General features: G+C 60.3%; 2 protein-coding genes across 8 annotated transcripts in view; one reads left to right on the top strand and one right to left on the bottom strand.

The window, feature by feature from the left end:
- The window catches only part of PI4KB (phosphatidylinositol 4-kinase beta), a 28040-nt gene extending 9723 nt beyond the window's left edge, over nt 1-18317 (top strand). For 3 of the 4 annotated variants that reach the window (XM_074809143.1, XM_074809144.1, XM_074809145.1), the window contains 10 exons: nt 8286-8330; nt 12549-12776; nt 13232-13459; nt 13619-13728; nt 14049-14153; nt 14795-14918; nt 14996-15261; nt 15415-15547; nt 15827-15947; nt 16426-18317. In XM_074809143.1, coding sequence (XP_074665244.1) covers nt 8286-8330; nt 12549-12776; nt 13232-13459; nt 13619-13728; nt 14049-14153; nt 14795-14918; nt 14996-15261; nt 15415-15547; nt 15827-15947; nt 16426-16607 — 1542 coding nt within the window. In that variant the 3' untranslated portion in view covers nt 16608-18317. The remainder of the gene's footprint in view (nt 1-8285; nt 8331-12548; nt 12777-13231; nt 13460-13618; nt 13729-14048; nt 14154-14794; nt 14919-14995; nt 15262-15414; nt 15548-15826; nt 15948-16425) is intronic. The other variant, XM_074809146.1, reaches the window with a different exon arrangement.
- A 613-nt stretch (nt 18318-18930) lies between these two features.
- The window catches only part of ZNF687 (zinc finger protein 687), a 28773-nt gene continuing 25980 nt past the window's right edge, over nt 18931-21723 (bottom strand). For all 4 annotated transcript variants that reach the window (XM_074809264.1, XM_074809266.1, XM_074809265.1 and 1 more), the window contains exons 7-9: nt 21402-21514; nt 20954-21095; nt 18931-20683 (exon numbers count right to left, since the gene is read on the bottom strand). In XM_074809264.1, the coding sequence (XP_074665365.1) occupies nt 20210-20683; nt 20954-21095; nt 21402-21514 (729 nt within the window). In that variant the 3' untranslated portion in view covers nt 18931-20209. The remainder of the gene's footprint in view (nt 20684-20953; nt 21096-21401; nt 21515-21723) is intronic.

Below are 21723 nucleotides of genomic sequence, written 5' to 3' on the forward strand. Positions count from 1 at the left end.
GCCTCCGAATAGCCCCCGCCAGCTTCCTGGACCTGTATTATTTTAAGTGCTGTTATTGCCTCCTGTTTGAAATCAGCGATCCCCTGCGATAAGCTGCTTCCCTGGAGCTGGCCAGGTGGTGGTGGGGCCGGGAAGTCTGGGGTAAATTCCAGCAAATTCTGGAATTCACTACTTTAATCTACTTTAATCTACAAGTTGCTTGGTCCAGGAAGCCCGCAGATGTCTGAATTGTGGTGTGCTGGGTCAGCTGTAGCTTGTTCCCCAGACTTTCTCAAACTGGAGATTTTACAGCATTAAAATCTCATGTCTGCTCCTCTGGGAGTTACTTTATTCCCTTTATGCTGTTGTGTCTCTGCTGCCAGCGTCCGTGCCATCGAGCCGTGGGTCGGGAACCCACTCCTGCTGTGCCTCCCGAGAAACTTCTGTTTCTCTCTTCGAAAAAAAATTGCAAAATGTAAAAGCCAGAAGTCGTTCGTCTGGATTGGGGAAGGCTGCGATGCTCGAACGTCCTTACCGAGCGCTGCCTGCAGCGCCTGCTCTTGCGTTGGCCTCGGCCTGCAAACTCGTCCAGCGTTCGACTGCGCATCTCTCTTTCCAGTCTTTTTAATGAAAAAAGCCGGGTACAGCCCAGCTGGGGGTAAAACATGACATTTCTTCAGCTCTCCGTGTTGCTAACGCCGCGTTCCCGTGCGCTGCCAGCGTGGGGCTGGTGTGTGAACACGGAGAACTCGTCGGCTGCTGCGGATGGAGCCAAATCAGCCGGGCCCAGGGTCAGTCCCGGAGGAGGAGGATGGCCCACCCATCCCTGCAGGACTTGTGGAAATGTCCTGCAAGCTCTGCCCGTGCCGGAGGCTCCGCAGCCTGCGCAGGGCTTCTCCTGGTCAGGGTTTCCCACATCCAGGCTTCGTCTCCCCTTCGTAAGCCGCTTTTTAGCTCTGCCGAGGAGGTGGTGGCACCATGTTCCCTCCTCAGCAGCACCCCTCTGGGTCTGGCTGCGTTATTTTCCCATCAGTCTTTCCTCCACTGAACAATTTTGGGGTTATTTTCCCATCAGTCTTCCCTCCACTGAACAGTTTTGGCCTCTGTTACATTTCCCGTAGGTCACCTCCTCTAGACCTCTGGGTTTTTATTTCTCCTCTGGACCTTTGCCCGTTGCTCCACATCTTCCCTGAAGCGCGGTGCCAGGTCCTCCCTGTTTCTAGGCTCTTAAAGGTGCCTCTGTCCTTTGCTGCAGGTCCTCTGCGAGGGCCTCCGACACCAGCCGTTCCCGGATTAGCTGAGTCAGACCCAAAGCAGGTATTAATGCTGCTTAAGAAAAAAAAGTCTGCATTTTTTTTTTTTTTTATTTAGAGCGTGGTGGGGGATGGCTCTTAGCAAAGTCAGTAGTCGCTGCTGGGACGAATCCGTCCTCGCCCCCGCGGTCGCCTGCAGCTGTGGCAGTTTGTTTCTAGAGAATATTTCTTCCTGCCGAGGTCTTTACGTTCCAGGTGTCACTTCATGCTGCGCAACCACCATAATAATGGGCAGGAGAGGTTTTATTTCAAGTGCCGTTCGCATTGTGGGTTTTTAATCCTCACCGGGTTATGCATCTGTAACGTGATTCCGTGATATGGTTCTGATGGTATAAATTTATTTTGCATTTGTTACTTTTCAATTAACACAGAGGCCTGCAAAGGAAAAGCTGCAGGCTCAAAGCTCACGTTGTCTTGTGTCCCTCCGGCCCGGGGCGGACGGGCTCAGCCTTTCTTCCAGCCCCGGTTTCCAGGGTGGGGGTTGTGTTTTGCTGGTGTCCAGGTGTGCCCCATTCTTTGATCCACTTACAGACAAAGGGTGGATTAAATGTGCTGCGGCTGCTCCGCACTGAATTTTCCACCTGAGCAACTTGAGACCTGGAGGGGAGGAACTTGCCGTAACCCGACGCTGGGGCAGGGAGCACCGGTCAGCGTTCCGCTGCGGGCGCTGGTCCGAGGTGTGCTGGTGGGTGTCCGGGCTGCGCGCTCCGCTGGGACGCCGCAAGGACGGGCCGTGGCCGGGATCCCCGTGCTGTGGGCACGGGGACAGGTTGCCATCCCAGCGCTGTGCCCTGGAGGTGCTTTGCTTCTTTCTTGCCTGTGTAAACGTTAAAGCTCTAAGATGGGTCCCTCGCTGCCTGTGGCACGAGCTGGTCCTGCCCCTGCCAGCAGTGATGCTGCTGAGTCGGTCCTGGGCACGAACACGGTGGGGCTGGGCTGGGGGGGCTGGTGAAACCCGGCTGGAAACTGGCCACGGGTGGGCCATTCGTGCCCGGCTCCCCGGGGTCTCGGCAGGGCTGCAGGCAGCGACCTGGAAACAGAACCTCACCCAGGGCAGAGCTGCTGCTTAAATGTCAGTAAAACTGTTGGTGGCTGGGCCGGGCTGCCAGGAACACCTTGATCCAGCCTGGAGATACCTGCTGGGGTGAGGGAGGGCTGAGCTGGGAGCAGAGAGAGTTGTCTGGTGACTGATCGCCTCCGTTTTAGCGAGCTCTACAAACCTCAGGCCTTGCTGGCTCCGGGGAGGTTGGTTTTTGATAACACCTCCTCCGTAAACCGACAGGCTTTGCTGTAGAGGTGCAGCGAGGCCTCGCCAGCGTCCGCCCCGGGGGGTTTGTTGCACAAACAGGTTGTGCTGCCTCTGCAGCAAATGCCTCTGGTTCCTCCCGGCACCTTAACCCCTCCCCAGTTCCCTGCTCTCATCTCCCCACCTCTGCAGGGATGGACGAGGCCCCCCGGGCTCTGCACCCCCCGAGCTGGGGCTTGGCTGAATTGGCATTTTGGGGGGTGAGCGCGCTGCTCTGTGCGCCCCTTCGCCCTTCTCACGGGCTGTTGCTTTTGGAAAACACTTTAAAGGTGAAACCCTGCGCTCCGAGTTGAAGCCGAGGCTGGTTGTGAGCGCTCTCACTCCCCAGTTTTCCTCTCTGGCAGGCCGGGCTTCGCCCCAGTCGCCGATACGTGGCCCTTTATCTCCCCCACGAGCCGCGCTCCCCGGCGTGACCCCGGCGGCCCTGCCAGCGTGGCAGGGAGCAGCGCAGGGTGCTGAGAAATCTGGGGCCGAGGTGGCGAGTCCCGGAGCTTAAGAAATTTTAATATTAGGGCGGATGCCTCAAACTTTATGGCTGAGACTTTGCACCTGGATGGAACAGGGAGGATGCTCCCCGTGCCCCCGCTCTGCCTCCCACCAGCGTTTCAACTCCTGAAGCCACAGAGGTGGGAAGAATAAATCAGAGCGACTGCCTGGAGAGGGGTGGCTCATCCCTCAGATCCCTTCAGGAGCTCAGATCAAGGTTCAAAATAGGCAGAGCAGGGGGGGAAAACCAGCTTTTTTTATTATTTTTTTTGACCAACTGGATTGAAGCCAGCTATTTTTAAATGGGAACGGCTTGCTTTAGCTGCGAGCCTGCAGCCAGCGCCTGCTCAGAGCCGGGCTGGTGGCCGAGGAGCCGGGCAGACTTGTGTCTCCATGCGAACCGAGGTGTTTGGCTGAACTGGTTCTACTAGTCAAGTAAAAAAAATTTTAATTAGAAAACTGCTAATTGAATAATCAGTTAAGAATCTAGGCTGGCTGCCGGGAAGGGAGCGCTGGAAATGGCAGCTGCTTAAATGCCAGCGCCTCGCTGTTAACTCGGGGCCACGGCGTGTGGGTGGTGGTGGAGGAAGAGCAAAGCTTTCACGCGACGCGAGCGCTGCCCACGGCGCGGGGGTTTATTTTTTTTAACAGCAGCATCAGCGTTCTCTTGAGAAACGGCAGTGAGGGTTTATATGCAAATCTGTTTACGTCTGTGTTTCTGCACGGATTCGCTTATCAGAGGGTGTGTGTGCGCTCGCAGGCGACTTCTGGATTTCAAAGCTGCTTTTTATTCGAGGTTGCCCAACACATCTGACCCTGGTCTTTCACTTTTTAGCCCCCGTCCCCACCCTGCCTTTGCCAGTCGGGGTGTGGAGGAGCATTGGCCTTTTACCCCTGGAACTGCACCCCCAGCAGCACCGGCGAAGGTGCGTTTTCTGGCAGAGCTTGTTTCCCCGCCGCGATAAGAGCAGCATGGCTGCCGCAGAATCGGTCTCGATGCTGTCGTGGCAAACCGCTGCGAGGGCGGCGCTGCACGGCCAGCTCTGACTTGGGAGGTTTTGTATCTTTTCTGCATCGTCCCTTTGGATTTGGTGGGGTTCCTCTGCCTGCCTGCAGCCACATGGCCCCGGTGACAGCAGTCGCTCAGGCTGCAAAGCCTGACTCCTCCGGGCACCCAGTTGATGGCTTTTAGCTAAAACTTCCGCATTTCCCCGTAACACAAGCAGTGCTGGTGAGGCGTTTGCCTCTCGAGAGCTGTCTTGATTTTAGATTATCTTTAAAGATACGAACCACTGCCATCCGTAATACCTGCCTTAGCTGAGCAGAGTCTCCAGCCAGTAGGACGGAGCCCACGCCTTCCTGACTGGTGGAAAGCGATGTCAGGCCAAAGCGTGCCGAGCTGCTGCTTTACAAAGAGATGAGGTTATTTTTATTGGTGTGACGGTACGTGTTTACTGGGTAGAAACTTGTGCTGAATGTTCCTACATCTTAAGAAAGACCAAGAATTTTAGCCTTAAAACCCCAAAGCAAACCCTGCCGAGATGGTGGCGGTGGATGAGCCTTGTCCCCGGCGCAGGGCGGAGCGATGGGTGAAGGGCAGAGAGCCGGCGATGGCCACGACCGGCTGGAAACGCCGCGTTGCACCTACATCTCGGCTGAGCCCAGGGTACTCAACGTTCAAGGCTTCTTGTTTCCCGAGTGACAGATCTGGAAACTTGCCCGCGCTTGGCAAACGGCTCATCCATATGTCGAGTTTGCAAGGGAGAGGAGTCGTGCTGCTGGCACCCTTTGAATGTGGTTCGTTTTCCCGCTCCTTCCAGCCCGGTTTCCCGGAAAAATGGGTCTCGTGCGATCCTGGTCTCCTCCAGCAGCAAATTTTGAGGCATCAACCAAATGTTGCAGAGAGGAGAAGCCAGAAACATGCCATGTTTCTTTATGTTTTACCGAATTAGCTGCTTTGTGGAGGTTTGTGCCCCTCGCTGATGCCAGCCAGCATGTCCCGAGCCGAAGCCGCCCCCCAGGTCCCCGACAAGGGGACGTGTGAGGTGTCGAGGTGTCGCAGGAAGCCTTGGGGTGGCTGGAGCTGTTGTGGGGGGAGGACGGTTTGGGGGACGTCAGATGCATCTGGAGGAACCCAAACTTCGCGAGGTCTGCTCGCGCAGCCAGCTGCTCCCTGTTGCACTTTTTTATTACAGTTTGCTGCCTGGCTGCTGTAAAACTACCTGACCTCTCTGGGGAAATCATCAAATACTGAATAGCGACCCCGAAAATGTCTTTCCTTGGGTGGCCAGTGGGTCCGGTTGCCCCGCTGTGTCCCGGGGCAGAGCCGTGCTGCCGGGAACGTGGGGAAATAGGGAATGACCGAGGCCCTGGGGGGCTGCAGTGGGTCCTGCTGCAGCCACGTCCTTGGGGTGAAGCAGGTGGGTTTAGGCCAAGCTCTGCCCCAGCTTTTCCTGCCCTGCACCTCGCCGTCCTTCAGAGTTGGGGAGTGAAGCTGCCCGTGAAGTGATGTTGCTGGAAGCGCAGGCAGGTGCGGAGGAACCGGCTCTGAACGTGTCCGGAGCTGCTGAGATTATGCCAGAGGGTTAGACGCTAAGCAGAAAAATAAGATGCGCTGAATTCCCCCTCCAAGTTGGTTATTCCTGTTCTCCGGAGCCAGGCCTCGTGCTGCGAGCAGGTTTTGTCGCTCACGCCCGGCGTGGCGAGCCGGCGATCTGAGCCGCAGCAGATTCCGGGCCCTCCCCCGAGAGGAGGTTAAACAGGCGACGGCCGCGCTCCGCCTGCGTGCGGCTCGGGGACAGACCCGGAGCAGAACCCGCCTTGGCCCCCCCTCCCCGAGCCGCCTCTGGCTCATTGTCTGCGCGACGGCGCGAGGCCGCCGGGGCGGCAGCACGCGGCTTCCCGGCACCTCCAGCCCGGCCCTGGCCTCGTTGTGCCGCAGCCGGAGGAACCGGCGAAATCCCGGCGCGGGTGCCCTCGGGAGCTCAGAGCCCGCGGTGGCGGGTTGGGGGCTCCCGCGAGCTGGAAGCTCGGCGTCGGACCGCGGCCGCTGCGGGTTGTCCTGGGGAAGAGCAAAGCGTTGACGGCTCGAGCCGCGGGTCTGCGGGGGGGTTCGGATACGGCAGCGGGACTTAACGCGGCCGGTTCGCGGCGCCCCCGTCTCCGCGGGGAGGCTCCTGCGGGTGCTGCCCCGAGCGCGGCTCTTCCTGCTCGGGTGCCGCAGGTACTTCTGGGCGCTAATTACCTCCTCGTTTGAAGGCAGACCCTTCGTTTAGGCGGGTTAATGCACTGACACCTCAAATTCACCGAAGGGCTTTGGTTTAACAGCAGCTTTTGCTGAGCTGCCTGATGCCTGCCTGGGGGTCGCCTCCAGCTCCTCTGCTTGCGATTTTCAGAGACAGCAATTTTTTTTATAAAGTTGGTAAATAAATTTTTAAAGGTTTCCAGCGGGAGTGAAGAGCTAACGGCTCGCAAAGCCGTCGGGGAGCGGAGGCTGTAGACAGGGCGCGCTCCTGCGCCGGACAGGTTGTGTGTGACCTTGATTTAAGACTGAAATAAAAATGAGGAGCTCAGGTCCTAAATCTGAGAGGAATTGGAAAATTCTCCCCTGATCGTTGCAGACTGGCACGGCTTTAGTGGAATAGGCTGTGCTCAAAAATGTACCAGGGACGGGGTCCAGCCCCGGCTCAGCTCGGCAGGCGCCGGCGTCGTGGCTGCCCGAGGTGGAGGGGGAGCAGCCGGTCGTGGGTGAGAGGTGCCTCACGGCGGAGGACGGCTGGGTGCTGCGAGATGAGCTTCCAAAATCGTGTTTATTTTAACGGGAGTTGAACTGGGCGAAGCGCGTCCGGTCGTTGGGTTTGAGGTGGCGGCTCTCGTTGTGCCTACGGGCAAGCGTGGCACGATGGTGTTTTTAAAAGCTTTTCACTCACCTCCCGACGGCTCCGTCCCGCAGCCTGATCCCGTGGCTGATCTCCTGGTTAGACATGTGTTATTTGCAGCAAAACGCGAAACTCTGACCCCAAAATACCTTGATTTAAGACCCAGTGAGTGCCTGGGAAGGAAGGCAGCGGCTTGAGCCCACGGCAGCCTCCAGGCTCCAGGTATTTTTTTTCTTGGTGAGGCTTGTGGGGTCTCAGCGCTGTTGGGGTTTGTGTGTGGTCACACGGAAGCGATTAATGCCAACGCTGTTATTTCTTAGGGTGAGACTGAGCCTGCTGGAATTAACGTATCCCTGTAATTAACATACTAAACCCAGACCTGTTTGTTTCTTTTTGGGAAGCGAATTTTAAAACCAATTACACAGCAGTCTCAAGGGCGTGAAGCTCCGTTTTAGCTCTTCTTGGCATGAAAATAATGGATTTTCGGGCTCTAAGTGCGGTGCTGCTGAAATCATGGGATGGTTGGGGTAGAGATGGAAATCGCTGGTCAGGTGGCCGCACGGGGTGGCTTTTGGTGGCCGCAGGGATACGTGGTCGGTGGCTTGTGCTCGTGGTACCGGAGGTTTGCTTGGCCACACAGGGATGTCGCTTCGTAAAACCACCCCTCCGCTGATGAAACGGTCTCGTCAACTTGACAATAGTTTAATTGTTGGGTTTTTTTAATCTTTAGGACAGTTTCCGTGGGATTAATTTTATCTGCTGAAAACGGAGGCTAAATCAGAGTGCAAGGGAGAAGAATAAAGGTGTTTGTTGATGGAGAGAGGCTGGTCGCGGGGCAGCACGAGCATCCCTGCCCGCCTGAGCAGCTCCCGTCTCTGCAGCTGCTTTGGGCCAAGAAAGTCAGAGCCGAGACCTCAGTTACACTTCTGGGGTAGAAGAATATTTTAAAGGCTGTAAATGGGGAAAAATCTGAGGGTTTTACAGGCATTTAGCGCTAGGATCTGCCGTTGAGCCCTGCTCCCCGTTTGGTACCACCATGAGCGGCCGCGGCCAGGGGAGGCTCCAGGTTAGATCCATGAGATTGTCGTGTGACCCTGGAAGCGGCACGTGCCGGCGTAGGTGCCGCTTCCCAGCCAAGAGAAAAAGGCAGCAAAATTATGACGGGATGGGGGAAAAAAAAAAAAAATTAAATGAAAAGTGATGGTTGTGAACCTGGAGCTAAACTATTGCTTTTTCTCCCCCTCTCCCTCCTTCCTCTCTCTCCTTTTAAACAAACACCACCACCCAAAACTGCCAACAAACCCCCTTTCCTCCGTTTCCCAGGAGCTCTCCTCGAGTACGGAAAGTCTCGATAAGTCACTCTCTCCCGTAAGTGGCCCGTTTTGTTCCTGCGCCCGGGCTGCCTGCCTTCCCCGCCACAGCAGCATTTCCTCTCTGCCACGAAAATACTAAACCCCGGCACCCGGCGATGCACCGCCAGCAGCTCTGGTCCCCAGCCGCCCCCCCCAGTGTCTGCACCGCTTGAGCCCGCGGCCAGGGCAGAGCCAGCGTGTCCCCCCCCCGCCGCCGGCACCGTGCTGGCCGCCTCTCGTGCCGGGGTGGCGGCGGTGCCGCCGTCGGCTGAACGTTTCCTGCTTGTTCAGCGGAACGCCGGCGGAAAGGGAGCTGTTGGGCAAATTCGCTTGCACCGGTTTGGCTAAAATAAAGCAGAAAACCCCCAGGGGCTGGGGGGTACCCTTGGGTGCTCATTTCCCCCCTCAAAAAAAGGCAGCGAGGGAGAGAGAAACCCTCGTACCGCCGGCGAACGGCGGGGGCAGGGGAGGGACTTGGCTGATGCTGCTGATTTCGGTCTGAGCAGTCGCTGACCTTTGCGTGGCGGCGTCCGCAGATGAAAGAGGAAATGCTGTTTCCTTGAATTTTACTTAAAAGTTCTCTGCCAGATGGGATTTAATTTGCTTTTTCCACGAATCATTATTCTTCCCCTTCTGTGTGTTAAACTTTGGTCTTTCAATCAAAACCCAGCGTTTCCCTAATAGAGCGTTTTGCTTTCGAAATGAACCTTTTTCATTTATTTATTTGTTTTCAATCAATAGCATCTTCCTCATCTGTGTCGTTTTCCTGCGGTGGATGTGTGTTCTCCGTCTGGGATTCCCAGTGGGCTTCCACACGTTGAATATGTAGTCCATGATCAAAAGCACTTACCCGGGCAGCGGTGCCTGGCGCAGCCCCCCTCCTCCAGGACAGGGTTTGGGGTGAATTCCAGCCTTTTTAGCCGTGACAAAGAGCTACGAGGGCGTCCCTCTGGGCCTTCTGAGGGAACGTCTCCCCACCTTTAACGCCCGGCACGGTGCGGGCAGGAGCGTTGATGCTGCAGCCGCGTACAGACACAGGGCACGAGGCTTTTACCCCGCAGAGACTCCTCCTCTCATGTTTTATAAATCTCCAACTCCACCGTTTTTGAGAGGCGCGAGGGACGGCAGGACGCTGGGGCAGCCGCGGGTGCCGGCGCTTGGGTGGGAGGTAGGACGCCGGGCTCCGAGTCCCACTTTGCCACCCAACTTTAGGTAAGTCGCTTTGTTTTTCCCCCTCCTGCCAGGCGCAGGCAGCGACGTCTGAGGCTGGGCAGCAGCAGGGCGCTCGGTCCCAGGGCGTCGGAAGCGTCCGCGCCGTCCCCCACCTGTGGCGATGGCGGCTGCCGTCACCCCATCCCCTCGACCGTGCCACCCGTCTGGCCGTCACCCGGGGCCGGGCGACCGCTGCCCCTCCCCGGGGGCAGGAGACCTTTTCTGCCAGGCTTTGCAGAGCCAGGGTGTTCATCCGGGGCGGGTGGTTACTGCAGCAGCTGGGCTCTTTGCTCACATTGCTGCCAGGTTTATAAACCCCTGCAGACACCTGCACTGACCTGAACGGTCGCGGCGTTTATAAACGGTGCTGGGGATCGGTCACCAGCACCGACGCCAAAATCCTCGTGGCAGGCGCCTGAGCTAAAGGGGCCGGGCAGCAGCTCTGCTCCTCCCCGCTGAGGAGTTTCCAACCCCGAGCAGATCGGGTGGGTCTCACTCCCGTGGAGCGAGTGGCCGTGGGCAGCAGAAATGGGGGGTGGCCATGATTTTGCTGTCTAAAGCTCTGAAATGGCCAATTGTGGTGGTTTGAGTGGAGCAGAGGGGGGACGTCAGGGTGAAGGTGGGTAGAGCAGCAGAAAACACTGGGGCGGCCGAGGCTGGAAGTGTCCACGTGAACCCACTGGCTCTGGAGAGGCTTAAACCTCGCGGTGGCCGCGCAGAGCGACACCGGCCTCGACCCTTTGCCACGTCGTGACACCTCCGGCACCGCCCCGAAGCCGTCGGCCGAAGCCGGTCCCGTACCCGGGAGCAGATCTGTGTCATCGTCCCTGGGACGTGGGGAGAAGGACACTCCTGGAGCGTGTCTTAGCAAAACAAAAACACGAAGCCCTGCCTAATTTAAGAGCAGGAATATTTTTTTTTCAAAGCGCTGCCAGTGCGGTGTTTTGCTGTAGTAGGAAGGAAACGGTAAAAAGTAAATATTTATGTTGGCTCAGAGCAACAGAAGGATCCTTCGGGTGGTCGGATGAGGGAAGAGCATCTCCCGTCCTCCCTTCGCTTGGCTTCAGGACCGTGACATTAATGAGCCGGGGCCAAAGCAGCTCCCGCAGCCCAGCTTTGTGCAGCGATTCGGGCGGGCTGGAGACGGCGTTTCCTGCGACGGCTCGGGCCAGGGACGGCCCCGGTTCAGCTGAGGCCGTTTTCCAGAGCTGCTGCTCCATAACAGGATGCGAAACTTCCTGCGCTGAGTCCCCGATACCAGCGAAGAGCGGAGCAGAGCTCGGTGGGACGCCTTTGGAGCAGGACGGGATGGGGGGGACGTTCCCCGGCCGCGTGTTTTGGGCCAGAGGAGCCAAAACCTGAAGGTTTTCAACCAGAGCGTGAACATTGGAGGGACAGAACCAGTCACGGAGGCGACGGGTGCTCCAGGGTCGGGACGGCTTCGCTCCGCTCGCTGCGAAACAGGGAGAAGGTGCGTCAGGAGGTGCCGTGGGATCCCTGGAGAAGAAGGAGCTTAAAAACCACCTGTGCTCGTGATGCCCCGATCGATACAGGCCTGAGCCAGGAGCACTTCGCTTGTGGTCTGCTCCTGCACGTGGGCACCTGCTCGCCTGGGCACAAGCCCAAATTCCCACCAGCGCTTCTCGTTAAATTATTCTGCTGAGACAAGTAATTCCCAGAGACCTCGGGGTGAGCGAGGGGGCACGGGGCTGTTTTGGGGACAATATTGACTACGTGCCAAACCTGGATCCGGCCTCAACCCGAGAGCAGAAGGCCCTTGGAGGAGCAGGGACGTCGCAGCCATCAGGGTTCGATGGGAGAGGACGGGAAGAGGCATCGGAAGGGGCAGACCGTCTGTTGAATATTGTTCTGTTTTTTGCAGAAATTGGATTAAATGCAATTGAGGGAAACGGTCCCGGAAATCAGAGAAGCGTTGGGGCGCAGGGTGGGCTGGGTGGCAGGAGCTGAGCCAGAGCAGGGTCCGGCCAGGAGCAGGCGCTTTCCAGCGCGTCGGGGGACGGAGCATGAGCTGGTGCAGGGTTTTAAATCTTTATCCTCTGCCTGGTCGGTGAGAGCGGCATCGCCGCGTTAGGTGCTGTGCGAATGCTCCCTCCTGGCCCGAGGACGCCTCTGCTGCGCTCGCTAGCGAGGTGGGCAGGAGAGCAGAGCACTTGGGAGGAGAGGACAGCGCTTACCCCTGAGCTTGGCAGGATTTTTGACGTGGACTACAGATACAAACGATTTCCCACCTGCCCTTCCCCAAAAGGGAACCACCAGACTGATCCTTCTCCTCTTTTCACCATCCCTTTATTTTGCTGTGCAGCCGTTCCCGGCTCTCCGACGTTTTCCTTTGCTTCCTTTCCTCACGCTCCGTAGCTTTTTGCATGTGCATTTCCAGCATGATTGTACAGTGAACACTTTGCAAGTTTAATTCTGCATCTTAAATGGCAAAATCAGCCACAATCGTTTGTTTGTTCTGATTTAAAAGCTTGAAAAAGTCGAGCAGAGAGCTCGGCTTCAGCTGCGGGGTGGCGGGGGGGGCCCCTGGGTCCAAGGCGCTTCCCGAATCGCAGTTTGATCTTTGCAAAATGGTTGGATTGAGCCACAATCGAGGCTTCGGGGGAGGCTACAACAAAAGCCAGCGCTGAGCCGGGGACGAGGCCGCTTGATGCTCCCTCTGCCGGCTGCAGGCTCTGGGGGGGAGCCGGGGGGCTCTGGGGAGGGGGGATCTGGGGAGGACGCTGCCTCTGCAGTTCTGGGCCTTTCTCACAACACAGCGGGAGGGAAAAAGGGCTTTGATCCTGCCCTGCTCTGCTTCCGGATGGTGAGCCCAGCTCTCCGCTCCCGGGAGCATCATCCGAGAGTGGGGAGGAGGGTGGGACGGGCAGAGCCTCCTCCTCTATCCGGAATTTATCCCGGTGCTTTTAGACTGCGGAACCTGACTGCAAAACCACCGGCGTCTTACCAACCTGCTGCCTTTGTAACGCTCTCCCCCCACCCTCCTTCCCTAAACCTTTTTTAGCCTGTCAGACTTGCCCCTGAGAGAGAATTCATCAAGTCCCTGATCGCCATCGGGAAGCGCCTGGCCACTTTGCCGACCAAAGAGCAGAAGACCCAGCGGCTCATTTCGGAGCTGTCGCTGCTGAACCACAAGCTGCCGGCGCGCGCCTGGCTCCCGACGGCGGGCTTCGACCATCACGTCGTGCGGGTGCCCCACACCCAGGCCGTCGTCCTCAACTCCAAGGACAAGGTACGAGTGGCCGGAGAACAGTTTTGCCTCGGAAGGGCAGGTTTTTGTCCTCGGCACGGCCCCCGTTTGGGTTGTTAAGCAAAATAAACGTGCTCAGGGCATCGGAGCGGGGTCCCCCCTCGCAGCCCGGCCGCTGCCACGCGGCGCAGGGGGTTGTGTCGCTGCTCCAGGGCTGGGAGCAGCGGGGAGAGGATCTGTGCAGGAGGCTGGGAGGGGGGGAAATACCCCTGAGAATAACGGCCCCCTGAAACGGGCGCCGTAGGGGGTCACCGGGACGTCCAGCCCTGCCCTGGGTGCTGTTCCACGTCTAGTGAAAAGCACCACTTTGCCCCCAAAAACCATATGCCCAAAAGAAGAAGCATCACCCTGCAAGAGCAGAGCGTCGTGCTCCCTCCTGCAGCTGCCTGCACTCGCAGGGACTGTTCCCCGCTCACGCTTGGTTTTGCTTCCCCCAGGCTCCCTATTTAATCTACGTTGAAGTACTTGAATGTGACAATTTCGACACAGCGAATGTGCCCGCTCGGATCCCCGAGAACCGCATCCGGAGCACCCGCTCGGCCGAGAACCTCCCCGAGTGCGGGATCACGCACGAGCAGAGGACCAGCAGCTTCACCACCGTCCCCAACTACGACAACGACGACGAGGCTTGGTCTGTGGACGATATTGTGGAGCTGCAGGTGGAGGTGAGGCGCGGGGGGGCCGGGACGAGCCCTCCCTGGTGCTGCCGGACGCTGCCGGGGCGGGACGGGAAGCCCCTCGCAGGCGGCGGCGCCGTCAGAGACGAGCGGAAATCGCGTTTCAGCGGCCGCCACATCCCGCCTCTCGCCCCTTTCCCCTCCCAGCTGCCCGAGATTCACACCAACAGCTGCGACAACATCTCCCAGTTCTCCGTGGACAGCATCACCAGCCAGGAGAGCAGGGAGCCCGTGTTCATCGCCGCTGGAGACATCCGGTGAGGCTGGCGCGGCCAGAGCGGCCCGGGCGGTGCCTTCGCTGGGGTGGGTGATGAGTTCTGATGCGAAAAGGACGGGCTGAGAAATTTCTCTGCTAAATTCCTGGAGAAAAAACATCTGCACGGGTCAAGGAGGGGCTGTGCAGACTCAGCAGAGACGCTCCGGGCTGGCGCGGCCGCCGGCACCTTTGGTTCGGGTTTTTGGGGTGAACCCACGAGCTTTGTAAAGCGCTTTGGGTCGCGGTGGCTCTGGGTGCGCCGGGCGATGCCGCTTTCTCCCTCAGCAAAGGGTTTCGCTGCCTAACGGCTCCATCTTGCAGGCGGCGGCTCTCGGAGCAGCTGGCACACACCCCCACCTCCTTCAAGAGGGACCCCGAGGACCCGTCGGCCGTCGCCCTGAAGGAGCCCTGGCAGGAGAAAGTCAGGTAGGGCTGGAAGGGCCGCGCCGGCCTCGGCGCCGCAGGGACTTTATCCGGCCCAGAAATCCAAGGAAGTTGCCCTCTGATTTGGGCAGGAAATAACCGTGGCCTCGACGTCAGGCCCTGCTCAGCCCCGGGGTGGGTGTGTTCGGGGCGCGGGGCAGCGGGTGTGCTGGGGGAGGGAGGGCAGGTTTGCTGCTCCTGCGTTAGGCTTTGAGGGGCTTTACCAGGTGTTTATCAACATCCTTTACATCAGAAGAGTCTGACCTGTCCCAAAATAAACCCGTTGGGGTTCCGGCTCTTCGAGTTCTACATCCAACCCCCAGATTTCAACTTGAACAAGAGGGAGAACCCTCAGCTCTGTAAATTTGGGGGTACCTTGTCCACGTTGTTCTGACGGAGGGGCTGGGGGATGTGGGGAGTTGATTCCCTTCTGCTGTTCTCGGGGGTGGCTTGTGGCTCAGGTGAGATCGGCACCGTGCTCTGGGCAGCTCCGCCCTCCTGGGCCCCGGAGCTCGTTCTGCTGCTGCCCCGACTGAGCCTTCCCAGAGGTTTTTCTTTGCACCGACCCCCTGACAGGAGACCTCGGGGCTGACTCTGCCCCCCCGCCCTCTCCTCACGCTCTCAACCCTGTCCCTTCCCCGCAGGAGGATCCGGGAAGGGTCCCCCTACGGCCACCTGCCCTCCTGGCGCCTCCTCTCCGTCATCGTCAAGTGCGGGGACGACCTCCGGCAGGAGCTGCTCGCCTTCCAGGTCCTCAAGCAGCTGCAGGTGAGACGGGAGAGGGGCTGCCCGCGGGGCCCGCGGCCGCCCTGGATCCTGAGGGATTTTCTCGCTCTCTCCCACAGTCCATCTGGGAGCAGGAGCGCGTCCCGCTCTGGATCAAGCCATACAAAATCCTCGTCATCTCCGCCGACAGCGGCATGATTGAGCCAGTCGTGAATGCTGTGTCCATCCACCAAATCAAGAAGCAATCCCTGCTGTCGCTGCTGGATTATTTCCTGCAGGAACATGGCAATTACAACACCGAATCCTTCCTGACGGCCCAGAGGAATTTCGTGCAGAGCTGCGCCGGTTACTGCCTGGTGTGTTACCTGCTGCAGGTCAAGGACAGGTGGGTCCCTGCGCCGCGGCCGCGTCTCCTGCTGGGATTCGTCATTTTGTCCCAGGAGCAGCCGGGACATCCCAGGAGCAGCGAGTGCTGCTGCTCCCGGGGCCGTGCCCACCATCGCACGGTTCCATGCGGCGTTTTCCCTCGGCGGCGCAGGCACAACGGCAACATCTTGCTGGATGCGGACGGGCACATCATCCACATCGACTTCGGGTTCATCCTCTCCAGCTCCCCCAGGAATCTCGGCTTCGAGACCTCGGCCTTCAAACTCACCACGGAATTTGTGGATGTGAGTGAGGAGGGGGCGCAGGGGCGAGGGGTGACCCCACGGCGTCGGGGGCCCCGTGGAGCCTTTGGCAGCCGGGTTGAGGCCGCGGCAGCTCTCGAGGCCCGGCGGGGGGTGGGAAGCTGCCGGTGCTCTCTGCAGCGTGGGTTCACTCTGAGAAGTGAAATTCCCTAAAACGTCCCGTCGTGCCCCCGCCGTTGCCAGTCCCTCTGCTCCGCACACGCCGTTGTCCCGCGGTTTCTCTGTCCGCTGCCCTCGGCCCACGCAGCTTCTCCCTTGCAGGTGATGGGCGGCCTGGACGGGGACATGTTCAACTACTACAAGATGCTGATGCTGCAGGGGCTGATCGCGGCCCGCAAGCACATGGATAAAGTTGTGCAGATCGTGGAGATCATGCAGCAGGGTGAGGGGACCCAGAGCTGCCCCGTGCGGGTCCGGCTGTGCAGAGCTTCGCCCAGAGACCCTCAGCGAGGGCAGGAAAGCTGGTGGGGTTTGGAGGGCGCCTGGAGAGGCTCTGGGCAGCCCCGGGAGGGTCTGGGGGGTGCACGGGGAGAGCTCCTGGCCCAGAGAAAGGGGTTGGGGGACGCTGGATCCCGGGAGGGGTGAGCGCTGCGGGGTGCCGAGGGAGCGTCCCCCGACCCTCCTCCACACCTCGCGGGGTGTGGGGGTACCTGGGCCACGGGGACACCCAAAACACACCCAGGGAAGGGGGTTGCTGTTCCCGCGGCGTGGGAGCAGGCCCTGACCACGCGGTGGTGGGTTGTAACTGACCCCACCGCCAACCCGTGCCGCAGCCCGGCCTCGGAGCCCGCGACAACGCACGGATGGGGACGCCGAGGGGCTGCGCTGAGCCCCCTCCCTCCCTCCCTCCCTCCCCGCAGGGTCGCAGCTCCCCTGTTTCCACGGCTCCAGCACCATCCGCAACCTGAAGGAGCGTTTCCACATGAACATGACGGAGGAGCAGCTGCAGCTGCTGATCGAGCAGATGGTGGACGGCAGCATGCGCTCCATCACCACCAAGCTCTACGACGGCTTCCAGTACCTCACCAACGGCATCATGTGACGGCCGCCGGCCTCCCGCTCCCCGCGCGGCTCCGCGCCCGCCGGCTCTTGGGCCTCGACGGAGGAGGCCGAGTCTCAGCGTCTTCCCGGGGCTGCTTTTGCCAAGACTCCTCAGCAAAATGAAACCAGGAAAAACCAAGCGGTCGCAGCAGGAAAAAAGGAAAAAAAAAAAAAATCCCACTCCTGGAAAAAACAAACTATCCAAGCGCAGCGGATGATGCGGTAACCGTCGCTGTCACGCGAGCGCGGGGTGCGGCGGCCGCCGGGCGAAAGCCGGCGAAGGGCCTCGGGACGGGGGGGGGCAGCACCTGCCCCCCCCCCGCCCCTTCCTCCCGCCAGTGTTAGCGCCCGCTGGTTCCTGTGAACTCGCCCACAATCTCATGAAATGTTTTAGGACCTGGCGGGGGGCGGGAGGGGGGGGAACACGGACACGGGCCTGGCCCCCACCCTTTGGTGTCTGCTGTGACTCGAACCTTCCGCCAGTCCCACACGAAGGTGACACCCCCACACACACACACCCCCACACACACCCCCCCCCCCCGGCCCCGCATGTCGTCCCCCCCCCGCGGCCTCAGCCTCGCTCCGCTCCCCCCTCGGCCCCTCCTTTGTTTCTCGCACCCCCTTTCCCCTCTCTCGAAAGCTGAAGCCCCCTTGGCCCGGCACGTCCCGCAGCCCCCACGGCTGCTGCGTCAAGGGCGGGGGGGGATTTTCCCCACGGCTGGTGCCCCCCCAGGGGGGTTGGCACAGCCTCGTGCTCCTTCTGAGCGTCATTTTTTTTTTTTTTTTTTTTTTTGACTCTGTTCCAGGAATTTGGGACTGTGAAGCTTCACACACCCCGACACCTGCCCCCCCCCCCCCCCCCCGCCCCCATTGCAATAATTTCTGGCTGCTTTTCCTCACCCTGAGTGTCGGGCAGGGCTGGGGGGGCTGCGGCTGGGCTGGGGGGGGGCGGATCCCCTCCCGGGGGCGCTGGAGGGAGCCTGGTGCCTTCCCGGGGTCCCCAGGAGAAGGAAGGAAAGGGTGGCGCCCCCCCCCCCCCCCCGCCCCCCTTCTCCAGCCCCTTTCTTGGCTTTAAGAGCAGCACCCCCCCCTCCCTCTGCCCCCCGTGTGCCCCCCCCCGGCTCAGCCCGTCCTGCTGGTCAGATGGTGACACCCCGAGTGTTGTTCCCTGCCCCTTGTCCCCTCCGTGGCCCCCCCCCTCGCCGGCCTGTGACCCCGGCTGTCCTCGGTCTCTTTGTTTAGCACTAATTATTTGTCATGTTGATTATTTAGCATTAAAAAGCAAAAAATTCTATTTTAAAATGCTGGCTGCCAGTGGCCAGGAACCAGCTGGGGGCGGGGGGGGGGGTGTGTTAATCAGGCGGGGGGTCCCCATGCCAAGGGCACCCTAAAACTGTGGTCGCGGGCACTCACAGACCTCATTTGGGGGTTCCTCCCCCCCCCCCCCCCACCCCAGCTTCACAGTGGGGGGGGCCCAGAGGAGCCCTAAGGCCCCTCTGGGGAAGCACGGATGGGAGGGGGGCGGGGGGGGCACTCAGCCCCTTCCACCCCCATTTTGGGGCAGGACCAACACTGTTGTGGTGGGGGACACAGGCCCCCTCCCGGGACACACGCGGGGCCAGGTAAGCAAGACAGGGCACAGCAGGGGTTAAACCACTAAAAGTTTAATTAATTGCATTATTACTACAAGAATAAAGGATACCTGAGAGCCTCTTGCAGTGCCCGTAGTTTTACTGTAGCATAATCACACCCCCCCCATCCCCCCGGTACAGCTGCTCCCCCCTCCCGCGTTAACAGAAATCACTCTAAAGGCACTGAAGTGCTTGAAAACCCCGATTACAAAGCAATTTGTTTTGTTTCCTTCCTCTAAAACTCGTAGAAACTTTAGGTTCTTCTCTATTATTAAACATCATTTACACGTTCACAGCCCCACGCGATGTGGCGGGGGGGGGGGGGGGGGGCAGGGAGGCGAAGGGGGATGCAGCGGGGAGGCTCAGTGCTGGGGGGGGGACCCTGGCCCAGGGGCTGTGGGAACCGCTGGTCGCTTTTATTTTTTCTCCTTTTATTTTAAAAGCCACCGCCCCCCCCCCCCCCCCCCGCCCGCCTCTGCGTGTGCCGTTCAGCTGAATCCACCTGCAGCGAGGGGGAGGAGTTCCCCCTCGCACTTAAAAAAAAAGGAGAAAAAAAAAATAAAATAAAAGAGAAACCAAACCCCAACCCCAGCAAACCAGCTTTCCCCACCCCAGAAAATAAGGGGGAAAAAAAAAAAAAAAAAAAAAAACCAAAACAAAACCCCAAAACAAAACCCAAAATCACAACAATAGTTTGTTTTTTTGTCACTTTTAGTGTATGATACAACTTTACACAGCGTGTTAGAGGTTATTCACAAGGAAATGAGGAGCCCAAAGTTAAGTTACTGAAATAATTACTCACACAAACACCCTACCCCAAGCACAGGCGCTAAACAAACAGAACAAGTAGAAAGTTTCTTTTCTGGCTGTTTTTGTTTTGTTTTGTTTTGTTTTTCTCCTTCCCCGCAGGTAAATGGGGGACGCGGTGACAGCCCCGCGCGGCCGGGGCCGAGCTCTCGCACACGCGTGTGCGCGGGGACGGGGGGCGGTGGCCGAGGGGCTCGTGGGCCGGAGCCCTCAGCCCCCGGAGCCGGGCGGGAAGGGGGGGGCCGTGGGTGAAGCCCCCCCCGAGACTCACCGTCAGCGTTTCGGTCCGTAACGGCCTTCGGCAGCGGCTTCGCCTCCTCACGGCCCCTTCGCCCGAGAGTGGCTGCCGGGGGGATCCCCCCTCGCTGCGGCTTCGTGGTGCTGGGGGGGGACGGTGCCGCCAGCTCGCGCCGATCTCGCCCAAAGGCCTTTTCTTGGCTTCTGTTCTTCCTCTGCAAATGAAAATCTCCTCCTCCTCCCCGGGGAAGGCGGCCGCCAGCCAGGGCCCCGAGCGCGGCGTCGCGGGACACGAAGCGACGAGCGTCCGCGGGGCAGCGCCGCCCCCATAGTGCAAGTGACGATGAGGAGGGACCTCGAGCGGAGCCCGGGAGGGGGCTGGGGCGTCTCTGCAGCGATGGAGAGCGGCTGCGCGGCCGCCATCGGCTTCTCCCCGCAGCTCCCGGCAAAATACAAAATAAGCGACATTCAAAAGGGAACCAAAAAGAAAACAAAAAAGGAAAAAAAAAAAAAAAAAAAGGTGGATTTTTGCTGTGACCTTGTCAGCACAGTCCCGCGACAGCGACGTCTCCCCTGGTCCCCGGGTCCTGCCCAGCGCCGGCGCGGCCGGGACGAGCCCCGCAGGGTGAAGGAATCCGCGGTGGCGGCGTCGTTCTCCCGTCCTCGGCCCCGCGGGACAAAGGCCACTGTCCCTCCCCGCAGACTCGAGCGGCCGCGGGCCGGGTCACGTCCCCGCGCGAGGACGGGGCAGCGAGCGAAGCGTTGGGGCTCCCCGAGCGCGGGGCCGGAGCCGCCACCCCGCGTCCTCTCGCTTCCCCGCTCCTTCGTCCCACCCCGCGCGGAGCCGCTGCCCGGGGGGAGGGAGGGGGGCGCCGTCGCGGAGCTCTGCGCCGAGTCTGTGCAAGCGGCGTCGCCCCTCGGCCGGGGCCTAGTTCTCGGGGCTGGCGTTCTGCCGGGCGCGGATGAAGGCCATGCCGTGGGTGCGGAAGTGCGTCTTGAGGTTGAGCTGACTGTCGAAGCCCCGGCCGCAGACCTTGCAGGAGAGTTTGCCGTCGGCCACGTGCTGGGCGCCGCCTTCCAGGGGACTCCGCGGCCCCGGCTCCTCCATCTCGGCCGCTCCCTTCTTCTTCTTGTGGGTGATGAAGCGGTGGCGGTTGAGGGAGACCTGGGAGGTGAAGCAGAGGCCGCACTCCCGGCACTGGTGGGAGCTCTCGTCAGTCCGGTGCTGGGGGATGTGCTCCTGGAAGTCGGCCGAGCTGCTGGCGAGGTAACCGCATTTTCGGCAGCGGAACGGAGCCTTGCGGTCGCCCTTGGGGTTTTTGGAGGGAGGGGTGGTGCTGTCGGGCTCCTCGCTGCACGAGTCGCCCTCGTCCGAGGACAGTTTCCGCTTCCGACCGGACACCTGCGGGAAGGGTTCGCGTAAGCTCCAACAGCCGCTCCTGGCGTAACCCGACCTGCTCGGGGATTTCCCAGCGGCTCCTGCACATGTTTGCTCAGACAAAGGCCGAACGGGCCTTGGCCGGCCCCCAGCGCCGCGCCCCCCCCCGGTAACCCCGGCCAAGGGGCCCCCCCATGCCCGTTCCCCTCACGGCGACGCCTCCAGCCCTGCCCGAAGTCTCCGCAAGGCCCCGGCCCTTCACGAGCAGCCCGAGAGCGTGCGGTGCCCCCGTACCTGCGCGGTGCCGGTCCCTATCCGGGCGATAACGACCTCCTGGCTCTTCGTCTGGTCGGTCACCTTGATGCCGTGGCGCACCTGGATGTGCTTCTCCAGGATGAGCCGGCTGCTGAAGGTCCGTTTGCCCTCTGTGCAGTATCTGCCGGCCAGAGCGGGGCGGCGGTGAGGCGACGCTGCGCAGTGCAGAGCCGAGCCCCAGGAAAGCCGCCTCTGGCACCCCGACCCCCACCTCTAACCCCAGACGCACCCACCCACATTCCTCCAGAGGGTACAAACCCCCGGAGCCCTCCCGGAACCGCCTCTCCCTCCCGCTTCCCAGACGCTGGTTCAATCCCCATCACGCTTCGACCATCTGTAGCTTTATCCCCCCCCCAATTACGCTGGGCCGGGGGGAACCAAAGTGACCCCTCGGGAAGCAGCCCCCCTCCCCCAGCGCTGCGGGTACCGGCAGGGATAGACGCGCTTGATCCCTTCGTGGTTCACTCGCACGTGTCTCCGGAGGCTGGGAGCGGAGCAGAACGAGCGCTCGCACAGGTGACACGGGAACTTCTTCACCGACTGTGGGGAGGAGAGAGGCAGGTTGGGCCCAGGCCCAGCGCGGGGCTCCCTGCTGCGACCAGAAGCCGGACGCGGGAACTCGGCGCTGCCTCAGGTTCCCTCTCCCGGCCCGGCCCGTGGCCGCAGATTTGGGTAACGAGTATCTGGTCTTTGCTGTTCACCAGAACAGGGAACGTCCCCGCTCCCCAAAACCACAACCCCAACCCAGT

The sequence above is a fragment of the Strix aluco genome, chromosome 30 (genome assembly GCF_031877795.1).
Source record: "Strix aluco isolate bStrAlu1 chromosome 30, bStrAlu1.hap1, whole genome shotgun sequence".
Taxonomy (NCBI): domain Eukaryota; kingdom Metazoa; phylum Chordata; class Aves; order Strigiformes; family Strigidae; genus Strix; species Strix aluco.